This window comes from Sorex araneus, chromosome X (assembly GCF_027595985.1).
Source record: "Sorex araneus isolate mSorAra2 chromosome X, mSorAra2.pri, whole genome shotgun sequence".
In the NCBI taxonomy this organism is placed as follows: domain Eukaryota; kingdom Metazoa; phylum Chordata; class Mammalia; order Eulipotyphla; family Soricidae; genus Sorex; species Sorex araneus.
The window spans coordinates 212,777,054-212,790,697 of record NC_073313.1 but is presented as its reverse complement, the minus strand read 5'-3'; the positions used below and the strand labels follow the sequence as shown (position 1 = coordinate 212,790,697).

General features: G+C 35.8%; 1 protein-coding gene across 1 annotated transcript in view; it reads left to right on the top strand.

The window, feature by feature from the left end:
* The window catches only part of CCDC141 (coiled-coil domain containing 141), a 216,604-nt gene that overhangs the window by 187,930 nt on the left and 15,030 nt on the right, over nucleotides 1-13,644 (top strand). The window contains exons 21-24 of the mRNA XM_055121699.1: nucleotides 488-682; nucleotides 4,017-4,200; nucleotides 8,975-9,087; nucleotides 12,472-12,588. Of these exons, the coding sequence (XP_054977674.1) occupies nucleotides 488-682; nucleotides 4,017-4,200; nucleotides 8,975-9,087; nucleotides 12,472-12,588 (609 nt within the window). The remainder of the gene's footprint in view (nucleotides 1-487; nucleotides 683-4,016; nucleotides 4,201-8,974; nucleotides 9,088-12,471; nucleotides 12,589-13,644) is intronic.

Here is a 13,644-nt window from a genome sequence, read left to right as displayed (position 1 = left end):
AATCTCAGGGCTGAGTGTAATAGAGACATTACTGGTGTCTGTTCGAGTAAATTGATGAACAAAGGAATGACAGTGATACAGTGATAACAGAAAACTAGAAGTGTTCAAGTTGATTGCTTTTCCTTCTTTCTATTCCTCCTCTTCCTCCTCCTCCTCCTCTTCCTCCTCCTCTTTCTCCTTGTTCTTCCTCTTCCTCCTCTTCCTCCTTCCCCCCTCCTCCTTCTTTGTTTTGTTTAGGAGGCAGGGCACATGCCTTCTGGTGTTCAAGGCTTACTCCTGACTTTGAGCTCAGGAATTACTCCTGGCAGGTCTCAGGGACTATATGGGATGGCAGGGATTAAATCTGAGCCAGCCACATGCAAAGCAAATGCCCTTTTCACAGTACTATCTCTCTGGCCATGAGTTCAACATTTTTCTCAGTATTCAACTATCAGTTACCTTCACAATAACAATTAAATGTTACTTTTCAATTCATTTTTAAAAACAGGCCCTGAAAAGGAAAATGGAAAAAGTTGACAATAAAACTTCTGATACTTTTGTAAACTTTCAAAACAATAAAGTTAATGTTCTTTTGGAAGCTATGAAAGATTTGCAAAAGCATGTGGATGAGTTTGACAAGGTTGTGACAGATTATAAGAAGAATTTGGATCTGACGGAACATCTCCAGGAGCTAATAGAAGAGGTATATTCTATCGTTCTAAAGTGATCCTCATTGTAATATTGGCCTAAAGACTTGCTATACTACCTTAAAACAATGCTGCATTAGCTGTCAGTGATTCTTTTTTTTTTTTTTTTTTTTTTTTTTTTTTTGGTTTTTGGGTCACACCTGGCGATGCACAGGGGTTACTCCTGGCTCTGCACTCAGGAATTACTCCTGGCGGTGCTCAGGGGACCATATGGGATGCTGGGATTTGAACCCGGGTCGGCCGCGTGCAAGGCAAACGCCCTACCCGCTGTGCTATCGCTCCAGCCCCAGTCAGTGATTCTTGTACCATGCTTTTTTTATTATTATTACTCCCTTAGGATAATTTCCTAAAGTAGAATTTCTGAACCAAAGGGGATGTATATAATAAGATTTTGAGTTTATTGTCCAAAATCTTTTCAGAAAGATTCTACTAATTTACTCTGACCATAGACATATGAAATTTTCTCATTTGTCTTTTTTTTATATTTTTTTCTCATTATATTTTTCTCTTGAACTGGAGCGATAGCACAGTGGGTAGGGCATTTGTCTTGCATGTGGATGACCTGAGTTTGATTCCTCTGTTCTGTCAGAGAGCCCAGCAAACTACCGAGAATATACCACCCGCACAGCAGAGTCTGGCAAGCTACCCATGGTGTATTTGATATGCCAAAACCAGTAACAAGTCTCACAATGGAGACGTTACTGGTACCTGCTTGAGGAAATTGATGAACAACAGGATGACAGTGATACAGTGATCTATTTTTTTATCAACTGAAAATGTTTAATCATAATAGAATTATGCTCAGTGCTGCATAATTGTCTAAAATACTCAAATTTAGTTTTTATTACAGATAATTTGACAATATTTATAAAAAGTTATTCTTGGCTTTTTCAGGTATAAAAATCAGTATTTTTGTTTTGTTGAGAATACATGGTAAGATAGACTTAAAACAGGTACACTTGTAGTGAAGAAAAATCTATACTTGGAAGTTCTTAAATGTTCTTTGTGGCTCACTATTATGAGGCACAAAATGTAACTGTGGGTAAATAATACAGCTAATATTTTAGTTTAAACACCACATTAACTGTGAGTTTCCAAGAAAAGGCATGGGCATGCAGGGAATTTGAGCGTTCGGTGGCTGAGAGCCACCTCTCCAGGCTGGACAATGATGGCAATGGATGAAGAACCAGAGGAGCAAAGAAACATGATCCCAGGCTGGTCAGCAGTCAGTTTATTTCTCTCTCCTCCCCAGTGTAGTCTGATCTCTCTCCTTACGGTGCATTCATAGTCATAGTTTTGATCATAGTCCCAGTCATCATAGTTCCATCATCCTAGTCTTCTCATAGACCTCAAAGTCCTCTCTTTTCATTATATTTTCTTCCTTGTCTCGACAGTCTCATAGTCCTCTACATCCAGTCATCATTGTCATCTAGTCCTCCTTCTTATCCCAAAGTCCCAAAGTCTCCAAAGTCTCAGTTCCCATCCTCCTTCTAGTTGTTGACTTTCTAGTCTTCAATCTCTAGTCTGGACTCTCTAGTTTCTTTTACCCCTTACAGCATAGTTATATAGAAATCATGACGGGTGGAGATACAAAGGTGAGGTTGAACATTATCATAACAACAGAGAGATGTAAAGCCACTCCTTCAGGAGATTAACTCAGGACAAAATCTCATTTGAGCAGATTACTCCAGATTACTAGGAAATCCACTCAAGGGTGGGATTCCATCCAGGGTGTATTGATTTCTCCTTTCCTTGGCTAGTAATCCATTTGAACAATCATAGTAAATTTACCTCTTACAATATTTCCAGTCATTTTGTATGAACACAGTAAAAGATATATTAAGCTTAAAATATTGGCTCCTCCTGGGAACATCTCACTACACATTCTAGACCATATTCCTCAGGCCAGTTTAGTCTTTCCTAAACACAGCAGGGTTCTTATTCAATTGGTTCTTTGTGGGTCATGACAGAGTTTGTCCTATGACCATACTCTTAACTTATTGTACTTATGGTGCTTAGCTTGTTTCCTTTCAACGCCAAGGTGGCTTACAGCTTGACCTGGATCCATCCAGTCCCTTCATGGGGACCCTGCTTTTTGGAGTGCTAGGAACTAAGGGCAACTGAGGCTTAAGTACATATGGATGCCCAGGAGTAAATATTATTTTGGAGTCAATTAACTCCCATATTATAAAGCATACCATGAATTGTCTTCCTGTGTCTATACAAAAAGGAAATTGCTAAATAAACCATGTAAATGACATAAAGGAAAGAGAAAAGCAATATAGGATTATAAGTGCTTAATGGAATTGGGTGTGCCTCAGGGGCACTGTTGTGAGAGTAGCCCAGTGAACCTTTAGCTTTCTATGGGAGAAGCAATGACAATCCAATGTTATTCAACATTTAAGTGGTGTCCAATTAAGAAGGATTGAAACCTGAAACTCAGCTGTGAATAACTATGTAAATCACCATATCTTAATGAAAATTAATTAATAAGATAACATAATTCTTCCAGATCTGATATATAGGTTTGCAGTGGCAAATATAGGGGTTGCAAGCTTATATATATGTGTGTGTATGTGTGTACATATATATATGCATATATGTGTATATATGTATATGCATATATATGTACACACATACACACATATATATGCATATATATGTACATACATTTGCAGACATATTTAAAAGTCAACTACTAACAGAATGGTACATTTCTGTTTTTCAAATTTTTTTTGCCTGGGTTAGACACTTCCTTCCATCTAATGATTTATTTCTGATGAAACACTTTCTCAAATCCCTATTGTGCTTTGAGCATATGACTATCTCCTATTTTCAAAAGGTCAAAACCAATTCTACTGAGGAATTATTTCAGTCTATTGGCTAAAACTCATTAAGAGAGAACTTATTTATTAGAATGTTAATCAAGCAATATCCGTCTATTGTTAATGATTTCAATTAATTAAGCTAGATTTTATGTGTTTAAACTTTTTTCTTCCTTTTTTTTTTGCTTATACGTGGATTTTTAAAGTGTCATGTGCCATTTATATTGCCTGTTCTTATAAATCTGCAACATTTTGATATGAATTATTCTTTAGGAATACCTAAGAACCCAGGAAGATCAAATGCATTTCCATACCTTTTGTTTCTTATTTAACTCTAGTACCAGAGTACAAAAATACACAATCATGTCTTGATATTCTCTTTATTATGATTTCAAAAGTTGGAAAACGTGAACAAAATGTTTGAAGAAGTTGAAATTTAATATTTCAGTGACTCTTTAGAAAAGTTGTGCCTTTAACATTTATGCTTTGTCTTACTTTAACTCAGTGTCACTTTTGGTATGAAGATGCAAGTGCTACAGTGGTAAGAGTTGGAAAATATTCTACAGAATGCAAGACAAAGGAAGCTGTGGCAATTCTGCACCAACAGTTCAATAAGTTTATCACACCTTCAGTACCTCAACAAGAAAAAAGGGTTCAGGAGATCATTGAACTTGCACAGCGTTTGTATGGTGAGCACTCTCCATGCCTCCCCCTGCTCCCCCATATTTGTAGTGACACGGACTTGAGGATCAATGCTCTATCTGGCAGTGCAGTTCTCTGTTATGAGGTCAGGGCCTCACTCATACTAGGCATGTATTCTATCACATTGAATCACAGCCCATGAGGTCTTTTCTAAGCAATACAGTGATTTGCCACTGTACAGATCTATAGTGAACCTAATACAGCAGAAAACCAGAGCATAGTAACCCCAGACATGTTCTCCACACCAGCCCATTCTGGGAAAAGGTCTAGATAAGAGCCCACTGTCTGCAAAAGTAAATAGTAACAGGAATAGAGGAAAGAGTTTATAACTGTCAGAGAGGAAACCTGTTGATATGCAACCCCACTCTTTCGAGTCTCTTTTCTCCTTCATTCCTGTAAGTCACTCCCAAGACATTAAGACAGAACAATACTGTTTATTTAGGCATGAATCACCCTATTTTCACTACTTGAAGTAGTGTAGAGGTAAGACTCAATTCCACGCATGAGGATTGTTAAAAAACGGCCGGCAATGGATTTTTAAAACATGCTTATGGATATAAGAAAGAGCCAGCATTTTCCCTCTTTGCCTTTCCTTTCACTTGTGCAATAGTTAGGAGTTCTCAAATTGCCGTTCTTCTGTTCTTCTTTGTCATACATATGCTGCTCTCCTCTTCTCCATGACTGGGAATGACAGTTGAGTTGTAAGCTTGAGAAGTCTTCCTCACTCAAGATGGTCTCATTGAAGAAGCCTCTTTAGTGATGAGGTTCTTGAGGGATTTGAGAAATAACAGTAACACATGTAGATATTGATACTGTTAACTATGAGCTGCACACCCTCTCACCCCCACTCCTGCCCAAATCCCCAGAGATAAGGCAAATCTTTGAAAGAAGATAGCAACAGGTAGAGAATGTTACATTTTGCTTCCCAGGACTGCTATCAAACGCATATTTTCTCCTGCTACATAAAGTTCTCTTCATGAGTATCATTAAAATGTTGTATACCACAACACCCAAAAGGAGAGAGAGAACAAAATGGAATACCCTGCCACAGAGGCGGGGTGGGGTGGGGGGGGGACAGGATTGGAGTGTGGGAGGTATACTGGGTTCATTGGTGGTGGAGAATGGACACTGGTGGAGGGATGGGTTCTTGAACATTGTATGAGGGAAACACAAGCATGAAGATGGGTAAATTTGTAACTGTACCTTCATGGTGACTCACTAATTAAAAAAATTAATTAAATTTAAAAAATAAAAATAAAAAAATAAAATGTTGTATAATAATGTTTCTGATACACTTACTATCATGGATCATTAAGAGTAATCCCTGATAATAAATGATTAAAAAACAGTTGCTAGTGATTTTCCAAAGGAAAGGGGTACATTATAAAAATAATAAAATACAGACTGAGAAATTAGAAAGAACAAATGAAGCATCTCATAATTACTGTAGTGTCCATAGAACTGCATTCAAAAAAAAAATTCTGGAGGTACTTTGTTCCATAGCACTGAGTATATGCCCTTCCATTATTGCACTTTTCACACTGAGGTATAATTATCTGCTTACATCTGCCTCCTCTATTGACCATAAGCAACTTGAATGCAGAAAAGTATATTTTATCACTGCATGTCAGTTCCCATGCAGTTTCAGACTTTGGTAAGTACTCACAAATACTGATAAAGTTTGTTTCACTTCTATCATGCATAGTTTTGTACTTAGTTTGTGTTCCTATCAACAATTTGTGTATTTGTTGTCTTGGCAGGCTATCTTCCTGCAGTATAGAGGGGAAAAGAGAGAGACAGACAGACAGAGACAAAAACAGAGATAGAGACAGAGACAGAGAAAATATTTAACTGTTAATTCACTGCTTAATGATACATAGTAAGTTCTTAATAGAAATTAAATGAATAAATGAATCATTGAATGAATAATTTAAATAAAAATTAAGTCTGTCCATCTGTTCTATAAGGAAGTTGCACATATTTTAATTTTTAATTTTTCGTCAAGTGAGGAAATATATCAACTCTTACAGGTCACTAAAAAATTCTAGAACCCAGAACTTTAAAGCAAAAATATTTATACTGTTTTAAAAATATGTTTGTGGGACTAAGTGACAGCACATGGATAAGATGCTTTGTTCATGGTTGATCCAGGTTGTATCTCCAGCAACACATATGGTACCCTGAGAAAATAAAACAATGTTTGAAAAGTATAGCTTTAAAAAATATTATGGGGACCTTAAATGTATATTGTCTAGGTAGCAAAGAACCACTAGATATTCTAAATAGAAGAAAGTTGATCAGGATGGAGCTATATCAGGTCAACAGCAATGCTATTTAGATTACATAAAAATAATAAGGTACAAGAAATTAATCATTTTTTCTAAAAAGTCTTTTTGTCCTTTGTTTTGTTTTGGTTTTGGAGCAGACCTGACAATGCTCAGGGGTTACTCCTGACTCTGCTCTCAATAATTACTCTTGGGAGGGCTTGGGGACCTTATGGAATGCTGGGGATTGAATCTGGGTCTGCCACATACTATACTACCTGGGTCTACCTGCTGTACTATCTCTTTAGCTCCCTATATTACTGTTTTAAATGTCCCATTTTTAAAGAAAAGCAAAAATAAACTAAATGTAATTCATTAAATTAAAAAAGGTTCATTATAAGAAAAAAATTAATAATGAAAAAGACATTCTAAATATATGGGAGAGAAATATTTATACACCCTACATCTGAAAAATGGGAAATGTCTAAGATATATGAATAATTCACAATATTCAACAACAAAACAAAATTAGACTACCCCATCAAAGAATAGGGGAAAGAGTTGAACAGCCATTTCTCAGAAAAAGATATGCAGATGGCCAAAGGGAATGAGAAAAATCCCCAGCAGCATTGATTATCAGGAAAATGCAAATCAAAGCAACATTGATATAACACCGCATGTAGTGAGAATGCCATATCTCAAAAAAAAAACAAGAGAAGAGATGAAGAAGTTGTGAAGAAGGAAAACAAAATCATCGTAAACTATTTGGCTCGAGTGTAAATTGATCCAACGCTTGTGGAAAATGGTATGAAGAATACATCTGCCAGATGACCCAGCAATTCAGCTCCTATGTATTTATCCAAAGCACATAAAATAACTAATTTGAAATGATAAATGTACAACTTTGTTCATTGCTTCAGCATTTACAATAGCCAAGATCTAGAAATAATCCAAGTGCCCAGCAATATCTAGTGGATAAAGATAATGTGCTATGAGACAAATGGAAGACAACACAGCTCTAAGAATCTTGGAATCTTGCCTTTCACAATATGAATGTAACTCAATAATATCATGCACAATAAAATAAATCAGGAGAAACAGAGTTAGCAGATCCTATTACTAATGTGTGGTATATGAAGAAAAAAAGCAAGGGAACATATAATGCCAATGAAAATGATCCCTTGAACTCTGATTACAGGAGTGAAGTTAGTAAATAGGGAGAGGATTCTGAACTGGTGGAAGTATATAGACACTTTTGTAGTGGACAAGGTTGTAGCCCTGAAACAGGGATAGAGAATATCCAATAATCAGGATGGACAAAGCCTATAAATACATGTGGAGTAAGATAGAATAGACCTGGATATTTCTTATCAGCTGTTTCATGGCCCATCTGCCTATATTGTATGACTTGGAATGATGCTATGTATTTCAACACCTGTCCTACAATAGATAATTTTTTTCTGTATTTATTTATTTATTTTATAAGTTACATCATAATATTTGATTACAACTAATATATAAGCACAAAGCCATCACCATTACACTTTCCCATCACCAAGTGCAAGATGTTTTCATCCCAGGCCCCCAATCCCTGTCTCAAAACACAAACAAAAGAACATATTTTGTTTTATTTGTTATGAAGAGCTGCTGAACATGCTTACAAAAGAGTGTTCATATAGAAAGCAGTGTGAAGATTGTTCTATTTTAGCAGAAGCCATTAATACATTCTATAAGATATCACTAACATGTTGTTAAAATTTGAGTGATGTGAGCTTTGGTATATATGTCTGATAATATGTATATAGGCATTTATATATGTATATATATATTTCCCTCTATGATTTGTTGCCTACTGTCTGAACCCTATCAAATATGGTGTGGTAATTATGGAAAATGAGTAGGGAGTGTCTTAGGATGTTTAGGAATATGTTCATTCCTATGTGAAGCTCGACCTGAGCATGTGAAAAGTGGTCTGGAATGTGGCGGCGGTTGGGTTGTGGAGGTCGGCTGCCGGGGCTGGGTCCCTTGGGGTGGGGAGGGCTCTCATCCACCCCACTCTGGGGCTCCCCGAGTGTAAACAACCTGGCATGGAGTCCGGTGGCATGGTTATGGGGGCCTCATTTTATACTCCCTTCCGGGAGAAGCAGCCGTAAGTTCTGGAGGGTGGCTATGAGATTATCTGTTGCTGGCAGGAGGTGGCTTATGGGCGTGACCACTGGGCCCCTGGATACTGGGGGATGCAGGCAGAGGATCTCTGCTCCTGGGTTCCATTGATCCAAGAGTACAATAGATAAATTTTAACACTCTCTAAACCAATATTATCTCAATAAAAATTAAAAAACTTAAACCCCATTATTTCAAGGTAAAATTTAAAAAGCACTCACTATGCTTGCCATCAGTCTGTACACAAAACACTGGGGTGAGAAATTAATGCTAGAGAATTTTATTTTTGTCTATGAATTTGACCTTTAAAAATAGTTTTGTTTCTCCACCTCAGGTTTAGAGGAAGGGCAGAGATATGTTGAGAAAATTGTAGCAAAACACAAAGAAGTTCTTGAGTCTGTTACTGAATTATGTAGCTCTCTCACAGAGCTTGAAGAAAAGCTGAAGGTAATTTTTCAAATAATATGTATTTTTAAGTGATATAAATATAAATGTGTTGATCAAGTGTCTTCTCATGCAAAGAAGTTGTAATGGAAATTCTCAAGGGACATAATGTGCACATTTATTTCACAGCTTTCTAACATAATTATCTGTGTATCTCATAATTAATTCTGTTTCTTTCCCATCACAGTAGAGAAAAATATTTCTGGGAATGAAAGCTAAACACCATTAAGGTGTCTAGTTTATTTTTTTCATGGATCATATCCTAAAGGATAAGTGTGTGCCATTAAACTGAAAGTAATGGCTACATTAGCCTTATGTTTTCATTTATAGGTAATGAATGTAAGGTTTTCCTATTTCCCAAAATTGGGGCCCCAAAGAAAATCAAACTGATTGTCTTTGTTATTATGCCCACTTAGCTTTCAACTTCATGGGCTTATTAAACTCGTTATAATCTTTCATGCAATAAAAATTTGATAGCAAATTATGGGGAAAATATAAAATATTATCTATAGCTATGCAAAATCCAGTTGCAAAAGAGAACGATATATATTGTCTATGATGTGTTCAAAACTGTCCTCATTTCTTCATTACTTCATTTTCATAACTGGCTTAGTTTTATTTTGTTGCTATATTTTAGGATGGAGAAAATGGCAAGGTAACTAAGAATATAACCTCTCAAAAGGAACAGAACTGGAGAGTTGGTCTACATAACCAGTTTACCTGGGGTGGAGAAGTTGAGAGGAGTTGAGAGGAGGTTCCAGGGACATTGGTGGTGGAAGCAGACTGTTGATGGGTGTGGGATTTGGATGATTTAAGCATGAAAGTATCATCAATGGTATTGTAAATAGTGCATCTGTAAAAAATGGAAAAAAATAATATATGCTCTAGAACAAAATACACTCCTAGAAATGTCTGCTTTCCAAATTTTTTAACTTGTGAGTTCAGATACATTCCTTAAACTCACTAACACTCAGTGTTCTGGTCTATAAAACAGAGTAAATAGGAAACAGTGCCACAGGGTAGACCGAACGTGAATGAGCACATGGCAGCTGTGATCATTATTATTCACACATATGGTGCTGCTGCCATTCAAAGTTTTTTTCCCTCTAATAAAAATTTTACATGAAATTCTGTTATAAATTTGAGTACCCATTTTATTCAAAATAGTTTTTTGTATTATTTTGTTTATTTTGATCTGGGACCACAATAATGGTACTTGGGGCAATTTCTGACTTGGTGCATGGGGATTGCTCCTAGCAGTGGTCAGGACCAAGTAGTGCAAGGGGTTGATTCAGGGTCTTCTCATGCAAAGCATGTGCTCCAGTGCTTTGAGCTGCCCCTTTTTCTTCTAACTTTTTTTAAAGAATACTAAGTCTATATTCATAAAACTTTTTCTTTTCTTTAGCATTAATACTTTTACATACATTCTCCAAAACAGACATACATACTAAACCATACATGGGTATGAAATATATATGCACATGTATAAGTATATTTTTGTATGTATGAGTAGAAATAGATATAATTATGTACAAATTCTTCGTGGTTCACTACATAAAATTTAATCTCAAAGGCTTGCAATTTTCAGAGGTTGATCATCTTTTCACACCACTATGCTTTGACTTTCATCACAGGTTCCTGTCTCACTGGTTAACCACCCCATGCTCCCAGGTCACCAGATTTTAACTGTTTTCTTTAAGTCCATTATTTCCTATCTCTGCTTATTTAACTCTTACCATTACTCAAAGTGAAAGGAAAATTCTACCTCCTCTGTAACTCTTTTCTTAGTTTTTCTATCACTCTTAAAAACTACCACATGTGTTTCAAGACCTTTACTTGACTATATTTAAAGAAACCTATGACTATTCCATTTAGCATTTCACACAACATTAAACACTAAACTTCTCCTAAAGTCGTTTCTCCAGAAATGGTTGTGGCATTTGGAGTAAATGCCCAAAGGGTTGATACAAAGAAGAATTATTCATTACCCATGAAAAGGTCTGATTTGTGTAGACATAGAAATGAGGAAGGGCCTTATTGGCAAGAGAAATAGGCATCAATCAGCCTTGCCCTTACAAGTACAACCTGAATAAAGTTTGTCAAAGAATGATTACTAACACTTCATAGATGTTTGCATGAGAAACATACATCTCTCATTTTTGTGTGTGTTTTTAAAGTTGATGCTCTGGCTCTCTTTTGCATGGGTTATGAAAGAGGAGACCCAGAAGTCCTTGTCAAGGCTGAAAGAATAATAAAAATTCTATGTATAAAACAATTTGAGGTTTACAAAAGATTTCCATATATATTACTTCAGTAATCTCTAAATAATCTGTGAAGGAGATAAGGCAAACGTCGTTTTCCTTGTTTCAGAGATGAAGTTTGAAAATGGTAAAAGTGTTGTGCTTGGGGTCCCCACCATCAGTAATGGTGGATATGAAATTTAACTTAGATGTGATTCAGAATTGGGTATTCTTTCCACAACAGCTGCCATATTGAAATAAGGAATCATGAGTGTACGAAAGCAGAGTGACTTACCCAGTAATGCAAACAGTTCAACTTTTAGAGTTGAAACTAAAAGCTGAATCACCTCAGAAATATGTCTCCTCAAATCCTGAGTCAGAGTAGCATTTGTGCTCGGAGGAGCCCACACATTTCTTTAAGATTACTTGATAATCATATTCTAGAAAGAAATCATCTTCTCTTGCCGCATAATAATCCTCCTACACTTGTGCTCTTTCCCTTGATATATATACCTGTGGTTCCTTTTACCACTTCTGAATATTCTCAGCCCTCACACTGGCTCCACAGCAGTTTATAACCCTCTATGAAGCCACAAGTAAAATGAAACGTAGGAACAAAATATCATCAACCACATGATTTCTACTTTATTCCAAGTTGTTTTTCCCTTATCGTACTCAATGACATTTTCTTCCTCAAGTTTCTTAAATATCTTGCTTTTCCAAATTCCCTGGATTTTCTACTTTGTTCTTCACCAGAGATCTTTAGTCATTTCTATCTCATTACTGCTCCACCAGACAGTCCTTATAATTTGAACTGCTGTGCACTATAATTTCCTGCTGTAGAGAATGTCCCTATAGATACATCCTACTGAAACAATGACTTTTTCTTTTTGCTGGGCCTTTGAACAACCAAATTTTGCTGAAAATGAACTCAATCAAAGGACTTGGGTAGGAGGAGACCTGGGAGCATGGGTAGAGAGGGGTAATTTTATAAATCCTGTCATAGGAGTACTCCAATTTCTTGTGAAATACATGTATCAGATACTTGCAAAAAATGCTGTGTTCTCCCACTGGTTATAATGTGACAGATGTGACACTGTTCTTCCAACTTTTATACCCAGCACATGCTAACCATCACTTTTCACAGCAGGGAGATATTTTAAAATTGAGTTTGGATTTGGAAGACTTCCACAATGACTGCACTGATCTTCTAAATGAACCAATAGAGAATAATCAGACAATATTCAATGAAGAAGTGAATAAGGTAAAGAAAACCATATAATCTCAGTATTTATTAATTTTGTTTTGAGGTTAGATTCATTGTGTACTGAACTGAAGTATTTTTTATATTTGAATCAAATGTCCAATTAAAATGCAGTTTTCTTTCCTTTCTACCCCTAGTCTAGTTCTTCTCTCACCTTAGCTACTTTTCTGAGAATCTCCTATTGAATAATAAAACTATAGCATTTCACATTTGCATTGGGATAGTCTATTAAACATCTTGCAATCAATCCAAAACACTTCCCCACCATCTTTAGCTGACTTTCCATTGTCTTTTTATATTTAATTCCAGTTTTAAATGTTATTTCTCCCTCTTTATCATACTGCAAACTAGGATATTCTTGTTTTACATTCCCAAAGAAAATTTTAATATGTAAAATTAGAATATATCTTATTCCTATAAAATAAAGCTTTAAGGTGATATTTCTGTTACAAGATTAAAATATATATATACCTATATTCTATCTGAATTTAAATAAAATATGTGCCTAGACTCTAGCTGAAATACAAATGTCAAAGTACTTAGAGAGATGTTTAAGTTACTTTAAAGACTTAAGAGATTAAATATTTTGCACTCTAAAAAAACCTATGCACTAGAGATAAATTAAGTATGCAGAAAAAGTGCAAATACTCACAAAATGCAAATGTATCCTGATTCCAAAAGTATTATTCAAATCACATCATTATGGATTTTTGGCAAAAGTTGTTCACGCTCTATTCATAGCTCCTGGACTATAATTAGCTTCTGACTCTTTGCATTGCCAAGTTTCTTGCTCCTAATGTTTCTCCCTCTCCCAAAGAACTGAAAAAAACAAGCAGAATCAACATCATTTTCAACTGTTCCCAATTGTGGCATGGAAGTTTAAAGGAAAAAAATTATTAATCAGTGATGCTATCTCATAACGAAAGATTTATTTTTCCTTGAAGTCAATACAGATCTTGGAACTTCTTTTTTAAATGTCCTTTCCACAGGTTAAATCAATGTCAGGGTCTAGTTCAATTGTACAACCACTAGACAGCAACTACATTTGAGCAAAAA